Genomic DNA, 18,383 nt, shown 5'->3' on the forward strand with positions numbered 1-18,383 from the left:
CCCCGAAGACTTAAGGTATTAACCAAATAAATACTAAATGGAAATCCTTGACTTGACTAAGTTTTGCCTCATTTGCTCATCTTCAATGGCAGGGACTTCCTGAGTGTAAGCCTGAGCCAAATGCTTCACATTTATTATCTTGAAATTTTTATTTTATCTTATTTTGTTTTTATTTTAGAGAATGAGCTGGGGAGAGGGTCAGAAGGAGAGAGAAAGAACCTCAAGCAGGCTCCAGTATCAGCACAGAGCCCAAGGCGGGGCTCGATCCCACGACCCTGGGATCGTGACCTGAGCTGAAATCAAGAGTCAGACACTCAACCGACTGAGCCACCCAGGCGCCCCACATTTATTATCTTCTTTAAATTCACCACTAACGTAATATTGTTCTCATTTTAAAGATGAGACGGCCGAGGCTTACAGAGATTAAATAAGTTGTCCAGGGACACAGAAGTAGTGAGAGGCAGAGACAGGACTTAACTGAGATCTGACTTCAAATTCTGTGTTAAGCATTGCTCTGGCAGAACCAGTCAGATCATACATAGCAATTCTGGGCTCCTAAGAATTCCTTTTTACTATTCCTGTTGTTTCAAAGTAAAATTTTACCATAACCTTCTGTATTATTATCTCGAAATCACAAAGAAATAGACAAATGACTTACCATTTATTTATTGTTAACTCCAGCCCTAATCAACTCCTCTGTATAGAGATACAGTGCTTATATAGACCTCAGAGCATGTTCATATTAATCATCTCATGGTAAGAACGTGCGATGGAGCTCAAGCCAGGAAGGGGGCCTGGCAGCTTCTAACACGCTCCCCGCCTTTCCTAAATGAAGATGTCTACTCATAGAGGCTTTGTGATCTGACTGTTATGGGGAACGTGAAAGCCTGGCGTAGGACTCAAGTTTCCATATGTCTGTTCTAGTGTTCTTTCCCTACACTCGCTGTCCCGCCCAGAGCCCTGATCTTTCCCAGAACCTCGCTGAGGTTGTTGGGTGAGAAAGCACAGGCTCAGAGAAGTTAAGTGATGCTTGCTAAAGAAGCCAAGCAGAGTTAGTGGCAGAAGCAAGCCATGAGCTTCAGAACCCCGATTGCCATCTTAGCGTGCCTTCCATCACCCCACCCCAGCTCCCCAAGCCTTGCCACGCTGTGCCTGGTAAGGGCTGCCCTCTCCGTAGGTGTCAGAGTGGGCCATGTTGCCTTGAGCCCACTGAGAGGCAAACGGAGACAAGGAGCGAGAACCATAACCATAGTATATCTCATTGTGACTTATTGTGAAAATACTAAAGGGTGCCTGGGAACTTTTGTTCCATGAGTGTGTGTGTGTGTGTGTGTGTGTGTGTGTGTTTTACCCCTCTATTTTTCTTTTTCATGTGTGTGAAAAAAATCAGATTTTATAAATACTAAGGGATTCTTCCTGTTTAGAGACCACAAAAGAAAAAAAAAGAAAGAAAGAAAGAAAAGAAAAGAAAAGTGAACTGCTTGCTTCCATTTCAAGCAATATAGCTGACTCTCTATCCTGGAAAGCCCCAGATTAGAAAAAATAAATCTATAAATTTCCAGGTGAAATATTTCATCGTATTTCTTGGCTCTTTAATCTCCTAAAACAGAGATCTCCATCCACCATGAAACTAGCAACTCAGACCCAAGGGAACTGGTTTGTTCATGCTGTGCAAGGAAACTGGTAGACAGGGCCAACTGCAACAAGGTCTGACTATTTAAAACAGCAATAACAAGATGGAGGGAAAAAAGAGAGAAAGAGAAAGGGGGAGGAAGAGAGGGAAGGAGGGAGGGAAGAAGAAGGAAGGAAGGCAGGAGGGAAGGCAGCAAGGAAGGAAAAAAGGAAGGAAGGAAGGATGGATGGGGAGGGAGAGGGAGGGAGGAAGGAAGAAAGAAGGAAAGAAAAAAGGGAAAGAAGGAAAGAGGGGGAGGGAGGGAAGAAGATGGGAAGAGGGAGGAAAATGAAGCAGGAGGAGGGAAAAAGAAGGAAGGAAGGGAAGAAAGGAAAAGAAGTAACAACAATACCCTGGGAGCCAATATGTGTTTTGACAGCGTTGAATCATTCTCGGGTCTTTGTGTTGTTGGGGAGAATATGGAGATAGTGGTTCACTTTAGATTTTTTTTTTTAAATTGAGAATGTTTGCTAAAATAGGGTAATCACAGAAAGAGTAGAACGAGAGGAAGCGATGGAATGAAGAGGACAGAGGGCACTTTGATGATCTAATGTGGCACAGTAAAGAGCTTTGTGAGCTTTCCAGGGATCGACCCCTTGCCTTGGCGGGCAGAAGTTGTCTCTGTGTCCAGCCCCGGACCAGGTGTAGGGTGTCAATTAAAAATCATTAAATTAGCATTTACTGAGCACTAATGAATGGGCAGGCACTATTCTAGGCTCTTGATGTGTATCTCACTGAATCCTCTGAATAACCCCATGAGATTGGCGCCTTTGTTTCCCCCGCACATTACAGAGGAAGAGCTGAGGAAAAACAGTCACCCGGCTGGGAAGTGGAGATACCGGGATTTGGACACTGACCTATGAATTCCAGAAAGTTCCTTGTAGCTCCTAAACCATGCTGCCTTGGCAAAATCCTTGCAGGGAAATCCTTGCCCTGGCAAAATTCCAAAGAGGGGATCCGGGAAACCATGCCCTCGAGATGGCTCAAGGCCTCTCCCCTCCATTCTCGTGTCTCAGCAACCTTCAGCTGCACACCGCGGGGACCCATTGTCCCGATTTCCTGGGTACAGTCCAGTGCTGCGTTCTTGAACTCGCATCATGTATGAACTCTGACAAGTGCACAGAATCACTTTCTCTTAAGCTTTTATGTTTTGGTGGCTGGGGTTGTGGTGGGGGTTACAGCAATCTGTAATGACATGTGGAAGCCCACTGGATATCTTCTCATAATTGATGCATACATAGGGCGAATTTGGCCTCTCACCCCAAGCAGTTATTTTTCACTCATTACAGCATCTAAATTTAAAAGATCACACTTGGAGAGCCACCAATTCATTAGCATATGGGTGATGACTCCGGAGACATTTATTTGTTAATACCAAACATGGATGGGTTCTCTTATGCCTAAAACTTACATAATGTAGGTTTAAAATTGTATAATGGGTCTGGAAAATTCCGTAGAAGGCTTGCTTCCAAGGACTTGGAGATGTTTAAAACACAGTGTCTGGAGCTAGGAAGCAAGATCAGATATCCTCTGGAAATAAGTCCTTGAGATTTTGGAAGAAAACCGTGCCGCAAAACTGTGACCCTTTCTTATCTCTGGGCTCAATATTCTCTTTCCTTCATTGCCTTCGGTCTCTTTCTGGTAGCCTCGAATTTGGGTTCGGCCTTTTCCCACTTCTGGGGTATTTTCTCTCCTTTCTTTTGAGAAGCCACCTTGATAGACAGGTGAAGTTTCCTGACTGGCACAGAGATGCGTCCGCACGAAGCCCGAATGTAGGCTGAGGCCAGGGTTCGACCGTCGCACGTAGTCTCATTTGTGTGCCAAAGCACGTTCCACGTGTAAAATGTTAGGAAATGTGGCATTCTGTCCCTGTCCTCTGCTGCCAGTCTCCTCAAGTTGGTGGCCCACAGGGAGCCACCACTGGTGTCTTAACACAGCCCCTCATTCTCTGTGGGAAGCGGGAGAGAGCCAGAGAGGAAAATCCGGGAATGTGCTGGGTTCACGTTCCCTTCTCAAGGAGCATTTGCCATCATGTGCCAGTCACCTGAGCCAGTTGCCATTATGTTTTTTGGTAAATGGGGTCATAGCAGAGCTGATTCAATCTACATCTTGGCCCAAACTAAACTTTTGCTACAGGCCTTCGGATCCTCACCATTTTTACAAATATACTTTACAAATTACAAATATACTTTTATTTTACATTTACAAATAACTGACCGTCCTGGAGACTCTACTTGTCCCCCCACTTTAGATTTATTTATTTATGGGCTCTTATAGAGCACAACTTAACATTTTTTGACTGACCTTCCTGAAAGTAGGGTGACCAGATGTCCCTGTTTGCCCAGGAGGGCATTGGTTTAAGTGTTTTGTCCTAGTCTAATTAATAGCGTCCCTTTTACTTTAAAAAGTGTCCTCATGGAATAATAAATAATACGGTAACTCTAATGAAAGCGGCTGCAAATGATTTTTAGGTTATAACTAATCCTTTGTGTTTGAACTAGAGGGTCCACAGCACCTTGAAAATACCAAACAAAGAATCATAGGAAGATTGAAGATTTTTATCCATAAGCCCAATTACTTCAACTCGAAACAATATTTCAAGTGGACTTAGCAGAATGTATTAAATAATCGCATCTGTGTGTTTTTCAGTCTATATTAGGGTTGAAAATGTTGTTAGTCGTCATTACGTGCTATTACCTAGAAGTCCTATATTTTGCTGTAAGTTGAAGTACTTATTCTTTTTTTTTTTTAACGTTTATTTATTTTTGAGACAGAGAGAGACAGAGCATGAACGGGGGAGGGACAGAGAGAGAGGGAGACACAGAACTGGAAGCAGGCTCCAGGCTCTGAGCCATCAGCCCAGAGCCCGACGCGGGGCTCGAACTCACGGACCGCGAGATGGTGACCTGAGCTGAAGTCGGACACTTAACCGACTGAGCCACCCAGGCGCCCCAAAGTACTTATTCTTAAATAGAGTCTGGAATTTCCATAATCTGGGACCTTTTTTTTTTTCCCTTTCCAATTTTTGTAATTTGATAGAATAGGAAACTATTGGGGCTTTGCTTCTTTTTTGATATATGATTTTAATTGTTCATGTATAACATTTCCTTAAATTACAGGAAGCCACATGTTGGAAAAAAGATCCATCCGTTACAATCCATCTGGGGTACAGTGTGGGTTTTCACTGGCTTGGGAAACGGGTCTGTGGTGACCTGTAAACAGAACTGAGAAAAGAAAACTTTCAAGATTGATTAGTCTGAAGGAGGCGTGTGGATTTAACTCTAAATCTCATGCACCATCTGTACAAACCAGCCGAGGGAGTCATTTGAGTCATCTGAAGAAATTCGTCTTCTGTTTTACATGCACATCTATTCATAAAAACTTACTAATAAGATTACGAATTTGGGGGCTGTTCTGGCAGTATAAAAATGTGTATGAACTTCATTCATGCTACGGAACAGCAGTTAAGAGAGAACCCTTGCAAGTGCTCCCATCAGTCATTCCAGAGGCAGAGGCGGGGCGGGGGGGGGGGAGGGGGGAATCCTGGACAGGAGCAGAATCCCGGTTCTTCAACCTCTGTACGACATTGGGCAAGTCACTTACTGCCTTTGGGCCTTCATTTTTGCATCTTTAACGATGATAACTCCTGCCTTGCTCACCTCTGACCTTGGACACTCCATAAACTGTCAAGTCCTGTGCAAACATAAGGCAGCATTTACTATCCCTTAGCTGTAAAATGGATCTGTGGGAAAACGACGTAGATATGGTAGCAGTTCCTTTACGACCAAAATCCACTTTATGTATCCATGGCATTTGTTGCATTTCTGCTAGGACTGCAGTACTGAAGAGGGTCTAAAATTAGCACAGCACGGCACACATTTATTGAGGGCCTACTTCTGGAAAGGCACGAGGCATCACTGATGAGTAGAGTGAAGCTGTCCCTGGCTACCCCATTTTAAATCGCAAACCATCAGCCTCAGTGTTTGTCCCTGGCTTTATTTTCTCGCATCACACACATCACTATTTCACGTCCTCTATAACTTGCTGCTCTCTTTGTTTATTGTTATCTCTTCCCATTAGGGTGCAGGCTCCTTAGTGACAGAACGTTTTGTTCTTACTGCTGTTATTTTGTTATCCCAGAACTTCTGGCCTTTATGAGCACAGAGCAGGTGCTCAGAGCACATGGGTTCAGCGCACAAAACGGTCCTTGGTCTCAAGGGGCAAACAAGCCAGGGAAGCAGTGGGAATCTCTGTGCCATATTACGTTGTGTTACAATGTGGTGAGTGCCGTAATCGGAGCAAAACAAGGGCTTCTCACGCTGCAGGAGAACAGAAGGGCTGAGGGAGGGAGAAGGTGGAAAGCTTGTCAGAGGACTGACCACAGTTGGAATCTGGAAGGATGAGTGAGAGGTTTTAGGAAGATAGAGGGACCACAGGCATCTCCGGGAAACAGGACAGCTTCCAAGAAGGCCAGGGGACGGAAAGGACGTTGTTGAGGAGTAGGAATAGTTGAGCTAGTTGGGCACACCGCAGTGAGAGCCCACAGTGATTTACTGGAGCATCAGGAGAAAACGTGAGGACTTGTATTCCTGTTGGTCTTCTAAGTAAAAAGTGCAACAGAAATGAAGACTTACAGATCGATGCCAGGGCCTGTCCTGGGTGAATGTGTCACCGGCTTGGAAATACATGGTGGAGAGGCCATTTCTGTGTGGCCCCGTGTGTTTAACTTTTAGGATATTACTCTCTGTTGCAGATTATTTGCGCTCAGAAAGTGGGTTTACAGCTCCCATGATCTTCAGATCTTGTCACGGGATGAGGAGTAACCGTGAAAATAATTGCTACCCCGGCCAAGCCCACTGGTCACCTCGTGGCAGGATGCTTCAAGGAATTGGTCAACACAAAGCTATAGTATTTTTCGTTATAAAATGATGGGAGGTAACAATTTTGCTGACCTTTTCTGAGGACGAGGTTGGTACCACTCACAATAATCTGAGGAACCCACCGATACTGTGATTTTTAGCTGGTCGTCTGTGGTTAGTCAACTATGACACTGTGTTGGGTTGTGACTGATGTCTGGTGGCCCAGTGGAGAACTCAGTCTACCTACTAAAGCTGGGCAGTGGGAATAGACATTCCTCAGTCTTACGTGCACGGGGTAGCCCTGACATGTCTGAGGATAAATGGAAAGATTTCCTTAATGAATTGTTGATATTACCATTTGCGCCAGTCTATTCTTTTCCCTCTCAATCTATATAGAGGCGAGGTGACTCGAGATTTTTCATTCGCTCAACTCACTCAGATTGTTTCCTTCGGAGGCTTGTTGGATTTCATGGAGAGAACTCAGTCTTGGTCTGTTTGGATTTCAGAAAAGTATTAGGCCTTTCTAGAGGATGCCTGTTCTCTGTGAGAGCGTGCCTAGCTGCCCCTGGCTTTGTAAAAGGTCATATTTTGGTGCTATCTTTAATGACTCGAAGCCTTGTGAGCATAGCTTTAGGGTCTTTACATGAATGAATACAGCCGCGCCATGTGCTAATTTGCAAAGACAGATCTTCAGTGTAAGGAGGATTGTCAAAGAGGTGGTTACGAAGCTGGACAGAGGGACTATGCACCAAGGTTAAGGTGAACTGGATTCTTTCGCTCAGCTGACCACCCAGGTGAACTCTTCTGATTTTACGGAAAATATTTTAAGCATTTTGAAGAGAGACTTGAAAGCCTGACACAGGATCCTCATGGGTACTTTTCCCAAGAAGAGGGCAGTGTATCTTACTAAATATGTGGCATATTCAGAGTAAAAACCGGCCACGAGGTTTACCTCAGGTAACAAAACTTGTTGAACAGAAGTCAGCCGCTTCATGGTCAGTGTCAAAATCTTATCAGAGAAGATGGTTAAACGGTTTTATGCTTTCCAACCGCATTCATGTGTGATTTGGGGCTTCTCCATGCTAGTTAATATAAAGACTGAAATATGTAATCTTTTTATTACTATGTAGTCTGATTTTTGCCTTAAACTCTTTAATATTGAGCCAAATTACTGATGATCATTTTCCATTTTTAATTGAAAAACTGGTTTTGAAGTGTGTATTTAGACAAATTAGGCATACGATTATATATATCTTAATTTTTGACATTTAAATTTATAATGTAGTCTTAGTTCATTGAAGATTTTAGGTTACTCTTTATCTTTGGCAAGTTAACACTGATTTTCCATGTATGGCCAGCTGCTCCGTCCTCATTGCCTTGACTCAGGCCTTTGGGAGGTAGGAAGGCAGTGGAGACACAAGAACGTGGTGATGATTGGGTGGAGTGAGGGGCATGGGATGGATGGGAGGGAGCCATGGAAGAGAAAAGCACAGGCTGCCTCATCCCCATGGTCTTGCTGTATGACACAAGATGGCCAGAGTGTCATTCACGTATGGAAACGTGTGCCGGGAAGCCAGAGGCCAGGAGAAGGGGGATAACAGTGACTCATTTTGTGTAACGAGCAGCTCAAGTTTGATTGTCCATGGAGGATCTGGGGAACATACTCAGTTGGGGGAATAGGGATTTGGAGATCAGGGGAGAGGTCAGATGGTGAGAGTTGGGGAAAGCATTCACTTACAGGGGTCAACACTAAGTGGAGGGTGTTGTTGAGGTTGGCTAGGGAGACTGAGAAGGGGAAGGAAGAGTGACTAGGGACAGATTCCAGAAAACGCCAGCGTTTCATGGGCAGGGGAGAACTGAGAGGTGGGAGGAGAGCCAGTGGAGAGGGACAGCAAAACAGACAAAGGAGAGACACATTTTAAGAGGAGAGAGTGGGCACCAGTGCAAACAAGAACCCAGATAAGGACCACAGTCGTCAAAGGATTTTGCAAGGGAGAGCTTGTCAGTTACGTCAGCAAGAAGAAAAATGTGTGTGTATCATATTTAGGAGTTATGTATATTGGAAAGTATGGGAATAAGGGCCAAAATATGTAGCATAAACAATAAGTGCCACAAAGTTCAAGAAAGGGGGGGACCCAGAAGTAAAATGACTCCCCGCTTCTGTGTGCGGAATCACCAGTCCGTTAAACCTTGGAGGTATCCGCGATCCTCTCCCCTTGGCCTGCCCTCCTCGCCCATCGTCTCATACATCAGCCGTGTAGATCTGCAGGTTCTAACCTGGCGGTGTCTCCTATCCACACTCCTCCATGCTTCCAGGAAGAACTCAAATTCCAACTCGCATCGTGTCAACCACACTATTGCAATAGCGCCCCAGCTGGCCTTCTGGGGTGGGTGTCCTTCTTTTCCAGATAATGTCCCACTCTACGGCTGGGCTAACAAAAAAAAGAAAACAAAACACAGCATTTAAGAAAGTATAATTCATATACCATAAATTCACCAGTTTTTTAAAAAAATATTTTACATTTATTTATTTTTGAGAGACAGAGAGCGAACGGGGGAGGGGCAGAGAGAGGAGGAGCCACAGAATCCAAAGCAGGCTCCAGGCTCCGAGCTGTCGGCACAGAGCCCGACGCGGGGCTCGAACCCATGAACTGTGAGATCACAACCTGAGCCAAAGTCGGACGCTCAACCGACTGAGCTACCCAGGCGCCCCTCACCAATTTTTAAGCGTTGGATGTGTTTTGATACATCTGTGCAATTGTGCAGCCATGGCCACAGTTCGGTTTAACCGTATTTTCATCGTTCCAAAAAGCTTCCCCCTGCCTATTTGCAGCCAGTTTCCGCTGGATTAAATTTATAACCACTCAGTTATGTCTCTCCTTTGCTTGGTAGTCACGGTGCCCCCGTTCCTTGTGAGTTATGCACAGCCTAATCGGCCTAAGTCTCAAGCCCTCCCTGCACTCACTGCCCCAACATGCGTTTCCACCCGTCTCTTACGATTCCCTGTATCTCCCTGCCTTTCAGCCGGACAAGACTATTAGCTGCCGCTGTTGACATCTGACCATTGTGTCATTGATCAGGCTACTTTTGCCAGCTGGCAGACACATGGAGTGTTAGAATGGAGTGTTTGTTAATTGTATATATTTATGTATGTATTTATTTATTTATTCATGGCAAACGCTTCAGTGTCTGCAAACTTAGAAGAAATTTAAAAATTGTTTCCTCTCCCTCTCTACAAACTCCAGTGCAGCCTCGAAGGGCCCATTTTCCACTCCGATTTTGGTGGCACGTGACCCTGCCCGTTTACCTTTGAGCTTGTTCTGGGCCCGTGGCCTACCTGAACTTAGCCTGCGTTTTCAAAGCTGATAAAGGAGAAGATGTGTGCGGCCGGCGTGTGCGAGTATAAAGACCGACTGGCAACGGCACGGCCTCACACAAAGCCACTTCTTGCCTGTGGCTTTTGTTCCATGCAGTCTCTTCTTTTTATCTTTAAACGTTTGACAAAATGTACATTTTAGTTAATTTTGAGTTCAGTGGCAACAAGTGGATTCATATTGTTGGGCAGACCATCCCCACCATTTACCCAGAACTCTATACTCACTGATCACCAACTCCTCCTCCCCACCCTACCTAGGCCCTGATGACCAGGATTGTTCTTTCTGTGGGCTCAGGTTTGTCTACACTAGGTACCTCATTTAAGTGGGACCACACAGCTTTTGTCCTTTTGTGTCTGGTGTCTTTTCGCTTCGCTTGGTGTCTTCAAGCTTCATCATCCACGTTGTGACCTGTGTCAGAATTGCCTTCCTCTTTAAGGCTGAGCACTGTGCCATTGTATGGACAGACCACATTCCTTTTGTCCTTTTGTTGGCGGACCCTTGGGTTGTTTCCACCTTGTCTGGACTCTGTTCTTGACCCCAGGAATTTCTCCACTTTAATCAAGGTGTGCTGGGTACCACTGAATGCCCCGGCTCCCGAGTATGCGGTAGCTGGGCTGGGTGCTGTTTTCTTCTTTTGTTCTAAAACCGGTCTGTGGATGCTATATATTTCCACTGTCCAACTCAGCAGCACCCATCAGGGTCAGTGAGCTAGCTGGTAGCATCCTTGACCCCCACTGGGATTCAGCCTCTTTTGTAAATTTGATACAAAGCAGGATTTATAGAACAAAGGGATCTAGAAGGGACTCAGGTTTTAAAAATGCTTTCCCCTCTCAGTGATCAATACTAACAAGAAAATTGGTTCTCTTTTACTGATGCCTTCTACTTGTCAGCAGTGAACTGGGACATTTGTGTATTTACCTCACATTCTTGCTGCAACCCTTTAAGAGAAATCTTACTACCATCACAATAGAAAAACAAATGGAACCCAAAGATGAACTTCTCCCAGGCCCCCAACAAAGATATGGATATAGTACCTTGGACCTCACCATGCCTCCCTGCTCTCTGTTTCTCTGCCTGCGATTAGTCTGGTCTGGAGGTGGGCATCACAATTATGCCAGTTTACTCCAGCAACAGTCCTCCAGATCTCAGGCCCTCTTGAGTTACTTCTCTTTGGTGAACCCCTCTGTCCCCAAACATTGCTGTCTTTAAAGGGAGCATTCATTGACAACCGTGACTCATTATGGCCCTGTTAGGAGTAAATGACAGGTGACAATGTACCTAAGTGGAGAATAAGAGAAATTCAGCTTAGATTTTGATAACAATGGAAAGAACAATATATACATGCATTCTCCTTATTCTTCAGAGCTCTCTTAACCATGTTTCCTCCTATGGATCTATCACTTCCCAGGGTGTTTCAGCCACCACCTGTCTAGCATCTTTTAAGAAAGACTGTAAGTACTGGAGCTTTCTGTTAAAATTGTTAACTAGCAGTTTGGGGCCTGGGTTAGGGAGGACAAGATGTGGATAGACTTGCCCTGGGGACAGAGCCTTGGTCAGCTACCTTAGCCAGCTGCCTTCTGGAGGCCAGCATATCCCAGGCCCTACAGACATGCGAACATATATACATATGAACATACGCGTGTAGATATGTGTCCCATAAGAGACTCCTCCGGTTTTCCATTTCACAAGCCTCTGAAAAAGCCCTAGTCCTTCAAGGGCATGCTCTTTTCCAACTCGCATCTAGCTTTATGACCAGGGTCACCCACCTGCCCAACTTCAAGGTGTGCATTTATGTCTCTCTTTTTTTTTTTACTAATCAGCTCATTTGTCAAATTAACCCATTAATCTCATCTGCAAATCATGTTTCAAGAAGAAGCGGAAAGATAAATTATTCTCAGACTCAGAATTCTCATTTTTATTTAACAGGTATTTTAATCACAATATTCGATGCCTCTATCACATAACATACATAAATGCAAGAATGCCTATTTCCTTTCTGCACATTTAGGTCGCTTACTGTACTATAGTCGCACTTGGGCAGAGAAATGAGGCCACGGGCAACTTTGGTTGCAGTTTCAATGGAATGTCCCCTGGATATTCTAGTTTGGGGAGTCTAATATGCCATTGGAAATTGCCAGTGGAATTGCAGTGGGCGTCCCTGCATCCCAGAGTATTGTGAGCCTAGGAGGTCCTGGATTGAAATTCCTCTTCTAGGTGACAGGGTCAAGGCTCAGACCTGTTACCACTTACGTTTATGCTTGTGTTCATTTTTCACTCATATCAACCTTTTCTTTACTCCAGAGATTTTTCTCCCTGATCTATTATTACATGTTCAGTCTGTAGTCAGGGTGGGCTTTCTAATGTCTGAGGGGGGCTTTCTGTGCACAGCAAAGATCATTTACAGATATTTAGGTCTTTCATTAATGCTCAGTATACGAGAGATACAAATTCAAAAAATCAGATTTTCTTTTACAAGAGATACAAATGGAAAAAAAAAATGCCCTTAAGTTTTTAGATTCGGTTTACTCTGTTTGTAAATTTAAAATGATAAAGTGAAAACTATAGCTCTTGGGGGAATGTTGAAAAAATATTTGATTAATTCAAGTTAAAGACTATAAAGTCCCTTTACTCAACAATTAGTTCCATTCAGAAATACGGTTTAGTCCATTCCCTTAAAAATTTAAATCGCATTTATAACTTTGGTATATTTAACTTTTAAAGATTTTATTTTTTTTCATTAGTTCTTTTTTAATTTTTTTTAATGTTTATTTATTTTTGAGACAGAGAGATAGAGCATGAACAGGGGAGGGGCAGAGAGAGAGGGAGACACAGAATCTGAAACAGGCTCCAGGCTCTGAGCTGTCAGCACACAGCCCGACTCGGGGCTCGAACTCACGGACCGTGAGATCATGACCTGAGCTGAAGTTGGACGCTTAACCGACCGAGCCACCCAGGTGCCCCTACTTTTAAAAAAGCACTTATTACGTCTGACTGGGAAGGCTTCAAACCAGATCTTCCAGAATACTCACTCAGGCTTCATTAGTCATCAAATACATGCCAGGCATTACTAGCCACTGGAGATACAACTCTGAATAAAACAACAATGAACAGCGATGAGTAAAACAGAAAAATCCCTTGCCTTCATGGAGTTTATATTCTTAAAACTCTCAAGTTCATTAAACTCTTAGAAACCTAAAAAACCAGAGTTTTAAGTGAGAATTTCAAAGTCAAATTTCTTACACTTTTCCACTTAGAATCAGAAGTCTAAGATCAATTATACATTTGAGTTAGAATCACAAAGCAAACGTGTATCTAATTATCAGCGTCTATAAGCTCATATGTAAATACCAAATGTACAAATTATGCTGGAGCCTGATTTTAAACATTACACCGTAAAATTCATTTGCTTTATCATTTTTCCATTGAATTCTAAACTTGCCTAGTACTGAATACTGGGTTATGCAACTGAACTTCCTTGAGAGACGATGGGTGACCCAGATACAGGACAGTCTCATTTAGGTGGAGAGACTTGGAACCAGTACTGAAGACCTACAAGTTGGGTGTGAGCGGAGTGAATGTTTGCACAGGACACACTGAGTCTCATTTTCACAGTGGCTACAATCACAGGGGTTTCCACGTCCACTTTCTTCCGAGAGGATTGGTTTCGTAATGTGCTATTTACGAGATTCAAGCCTTACCTTCATAACGTTTCTTGATGTTGCCACCTGATTCGGATGGATAAATTACTTAACTGTCCCTAACTCTCCTACTCCATTTACTATCCGATTCCATTCAGCTAACCCCACCTATTTGCTCTTTGATGCTTCTGTGTCTGGCTCCTTGGCCTTGCCTCCAAGGGCACTCTGTTGGGTAGGTACACGGGACAGTACCACTCCCCTCTAAGGCCCACACTCAGAGGTGGCTGAGGATAGCTCTCCTCCCCAAACCTCCATCACCCCACCCCATTTTTTTTTTCATGTGAACAATGAATATTTTCTCAGTTTTAAGTCAAGGGCAATTCAGACTTACTCTCCAAGAAATTCCTGGCTGACCCCTCCCTTCAAACAGATTCCCTCTTCTGAGCTCCTCTATTGAGAAATTCTAAAACTATCTGTGCGTCTTTGCTCAAAACCCTTCAGCAGTTCACACTGCACTGGGAATAGAATACAAAATCTTTAATACAGCCTGCAAGTCCTTGCACGATCTGGCTCTTGCCTTCCTCTATGACCTCATCACACGCGTTCCTCTTCTGCTCCAACTCCAGCCCCACTGGCCCTCCTTCACTTCTTCCAGCAGAGGCCACACTCACTTCCTACCACAGGTCCTTTGTATGTACTGGTCCCACTTTCTGAAATACCGTGTTCCCAACTCTTTGCTTGGATGACTCCTCATTCCCTAGGTCTCAGATGAACATTTTTTTTTCATAGAGGTTATTCTTCTTTCTAGAACTTAGCACACTTGGTGCATTTATCTGCTTACTACCTACACCATAAACTGTGTGGGGCCATGTGTGGTATTCAGCGCCCATGACAGGGCTGGCATATTCTAGATAGTCAATAATTATTTGCTGAATGAGTAAATATCACATTTGCCACAGCAATCACCATTAGCCTTCAGTCAGAACTATTATAATCATTCACATCACCACTTTTGGCTCATGGGAGGTACTGAGTAATTGTATGTTGAATTGGACTGAGAGATCTAAATGTCAATATCTCATGCATTTTTATTTTATATTACCTTTATGGTTCTTTACACATTTAGTCTTCTGTAGCTTCTAACACTGTGGTCTTTCTGTTCTTAGAAGACCTCTTACAGTAAAGAAGTCATCTTAGCAAAATGTGCCTTCTGGGGGAGTCTCTTTTCCTAACTTTTAAAAAATGTCACTAAACTGTGGCTAATTGGTTTACAGTTGTAGTAAATTTTGATTAGTGTAAATATAAGTTCCATATGATACTTAGTGATTTTATTTGTTTGCTGGCTTGTGTACTCCCATTATCCCAAGAGATAGATTAGTTACGCTGACTCCTTAGAGGAGTTCTGGCTCTTTAGAGAGCAGCCTTAAATTACTGAATAGAGGCTCTGGTTCTAGATTATCTAATGCTTGTGGCTTAAACCCCGCCCCCATATGCATAGTTCTTCAAGAACCTTGCTGCCCGCCCCCACCCCCAACAAAGAATTCAAGCCTCCGAATAGCACCAAATCATACTAGAACTCTTGAATCTTAACCATTTAGAGCCTGCTGTTTTTCTGGTTTTGTTTGTTTGTTTTTGTGGCATCAGCCTAAGGTCATAGCCCCATAACATTTCGTATCCTTGTCTCTGTAACTTGGCACCTGTGTCTACGAAACAACAACATAAAAATGATTCTGAACGTTGCATCGTCAGTAATAAAAAAGCGCAAAAATGTACAATAAAGTATACTGTCGAAAAAAAAAATCAGTTTTATTTTTGTTGTTTAGAACACCCGAGCATTTCTGGAAACCCAAATGGGGGTATAAGCGCTTTGAAAACAAAAAACCAAAAACAAAACTGGCAGCCCACACAGCGTCGTCGGGGTCCGCAGCGTTGTGACCGCGCGCCTTTAACTCGGCGTGACCTCGGCGTCCCGGCCCCGCGCCTCGGCCAGGGCGGCGCATCCCCCTCCGCCCCTCCCGCGTCGCGCGCATTGTTGTCCTTTAGCGATTGGTTGCTGGACCAGAAGCAGCTGTGCAGAGCCGTGCTGTGTAAAGGACCTGAATGCAGGTTAGCGGGCTGCTGGTGACTTACACGAGGGATCCAGGGAGAGAGAGGAAGAGCCGGAGACCACCTCCACTGCGTTTCCCAGGCGGCGTGGACCAGGTGCCCCGGCGGTTGCGGCTGTCGCAGGAGCTCCCGGTGGCGCCCCCTTCTCCGGCTCTAGCTGACTCCGGGGTTGGCGCAGGTGGGCAAGACAGGGCACCTCAGATCTCCCTGTTCCCACCGAGGGGGTTCTGTCTCTTCCTGCGAGGGGGAGGGACTATCCTAAAAATATGTAAATATCCGAGCACGGACTCCGGGCTGGGGCTCCCGCCGAGGTCCCCGCGCCGCCGCAGGGTGTTTTACATGAAAATGAGAAGCCTGACAGGATCCGTGCTCTAAGTTAAGGCAGCTCGGTGATTAGCATGAGACTGGGCGGCTGCCCCGCTTCCTGCCCTTCAATAGCCATTCTGCGCGCTCGCGACCGGGCGTTGGTGCCACCGTGCGGGTGTGGATCGGCAGGCTCGGCATCGCTGGCAGCCATGGCTCCAGACGCCCCCTCGGCCAGTAAGTAGGAGCATGCATGTGTAGGGGGGCACATGCGTGTCGGCGCGCGCGCGCGCGCACACACACACACACACACACACGCGCACACACGCACACCACCCTGAGCCTGGGAAGGAGGAAGATTGACGAGGCGCTGCAGTTGCGAGGAGGACTCGGGCTCTTCCTGGATTCCTCAGGAGCCCGCCTGCCGCAGCTGCTGTCTGCAGAGTCTGCTCGGATCCCTGTGCACACGCGCCCCCCATTCGAGCCTCTGTAATGAAGACTGCCTCCCGAGGACTGCAGGGGAGGCCGAGCCAGCCTGCGCCCGGGACTGCGGGCCGCGCGGCCGAAAGGCCCGGGGGGACACGACTCGGACGCTGTCATCCCCACGCCTCGCTCTGAGCCGCCGGGTGCGGAGAGGGTCTGCCGCCGCCCCTCCGCCTTCCCGGGCGCCCGATCCCGGGTCAGCCCCGGAGGAGGCCTCGGCTTCCTCATTTGTTTGGGTCTTTTGTGCCGTGGCTCACAGTTGGCTAAGCACTCCTGCGCTGAATCGGGCCATTGTCTGCGCTCCCATTGCTTTCACGCTGCAAGTCTCGGCGCCCCCACCCCGCCCGCCCCCTCCCCGCCTCCTCCCGGCCGGGGAGCCTCCTAACGTGCCTTTCCCCCCCAGGAATCTGGAAGCTATAAGCCGGGCGGATTGCAAATGAAGTGTAATGCATTGTGGGACGTGTGTAAAATCGGAGCCTTCGCCGTGGGGGTGTGTGGGGGCGTGGGGAAGGCCGGACCCGCCGCTGGCGGTGTAGACGCCGACGAGGAGGGGCTGGGAAAATGTGCGCAGAGTCCGCCAGGGTCGTGCCCGCCGTAGACGGATGAAGCAGCGCGCTGCGCCCCGGCGCTGAGGCCCCCAGGATCGGGGCGGCAGGTCGCGCTCCCCCACCATGAAGAAGACCCGGAGCACAACCTTGCGGCGAGCCTGGCCTAGCTCGGATTTCTCCGACCGGGCCTCGGACCGAATGAGGTCCCGCAGCGAGAAGGACTACCGCCTGCACAAGCGCTTCCCCGCGGCCTTCGCGCCCCAGGCTTCGCGGGGCTACATGACATCAGGTGGGTAGCCGCGTTTCTGCCCCCGGGCCGTGTCCGCGGGGCGTGCTCGGTGCGCCGCCGCCGGGGTGCTTAGGTGGGAGCACGGCCGGTGATGGATGCGATAAGTTATGGGGAAAGCAGGAAAAATTAGCTCACATCCACCATTTTGTACCTCCGCAAGATCCACAGCAGGCCCTCTCAATATGGGGTTTGAGAGCTATTAGTTAGGTAAAATAAGGGAGGGGGCCGTGCCTGGCGCTTTGGCTGCAGGAGATAAATGACTGCAAGGCTCCTGCGCGGCAGCCTCCTTGAGCTTTGTGGGAGAGCCTGCGTCCGGGGCCGCCTGCAGTAGCGAGCTGGCCGGCTCCTGCATGGTGGCCAGTTATCCTGGTGGGTATTTAGACAGCCCCTTGTGCCTACAAGGGAACAGGTTCCGTGCACAACTCTGGATGGTTGGAGTCCGGGAAGAGCCCCGCAGACGTCTCAGAGCTCGTGTGATTTGCACGCAGACAACTCTGTGGGAGCTCATTGCATGCATTCCGTGGGGTAATGGTGTGTATGCGGATTGAACGCTCACATGATTCTGTGTGGATTTAACATATGTTGCCTCGAATTAGGTTGTATGGAAAGAATGGAGGCTGTATTTGCATGTCAGACAGGAAGGACGAACAAAACGGTGAATGGAAACGGAGGCTTCAGAAAGGGTTTCATCATCGTAAAACGCAGGGCTGTTAAGAGCATTTCGGAAGGAGCCGGTTCCCTTTGGCAGCACGACGGAATGGCTTTGGCTGTGACTTGGGAACCCAGGGGATAAAATACTGGAGGAAATGCCGAAGGAGGCAAATCCTGGAACTCTTTCCTTGTTTTCTCCTTATTGTTGACCACTTGTGTGCAATGGTCAGACATCAATTTTTGTTCATTTTTTTCAGTTTGAAAGAAGTGATTTTCTACCAAACACAATGTGATGGAAGAGATGAGATTATATTTGAAACCACATACTATTCCAAGTCATCCCGAGCCCTGTCTTCACTGGCGAGGTTGCTTTAAGCGTGTGGTTGGTGCTCACAGGGTAGCTTTGCTATGTTTCCCCTTAAAACAGCAAGTTTTTTTTTAAATATGTATTATCCCT

The 18,383-nt window shown here is 46.4% G+C and overlaps 1 protein-coding gene across 5 annotated transcripts in view; it reads left to right on the forward strand.

Moving 5' to 3' along the window:
• The window catches only part of STOX2 (storkhead box 2), a 269,212-nt gene that overhangs the window by 139,696 nt on the left and 111,133 nt on the right, over window positions 1-18,383 (forward strand). Inside the window, exon 1 of one of the 5 annotated variants that reach the window (XM_027077086.2) lies at window positions 5,206-17,275. The exons of 3 other annotated variants lie outside the window; for them this stretch is intronic. In XM_027077086.2, the coding sequence (XP_026932887.1) occupies window positions 17,110-17,275 (166 nt within the window). In that variant the 5' untranslated portion in view covers window positions 5,206-17,109. Of the gene's footprint in view, window positions 1-5,205; window positions 17,276-18,383 lie in introns of those variants that run through there. One more of the 5 variants, XM_015077177.3, reaches the window with a different exon arrangement.

Source organism: Acinonyx jubatus, chromosome B1, assembly GCF_027475565.1.
Source record: "Acinonyx jubatus isolate Ajub_Pintada_27869175 chromosome B1, VMU_Ajub_asm_v1.0, whole genome shotgun sequence".
In the NCBI taxonomy this organism is placed as follows: domain Eukaryota; kingdom Metazoa; phylum Chordata; class Mammalia; order Carnivora; family Felidae; genus Acinonyx; species Acinonyx jubatus.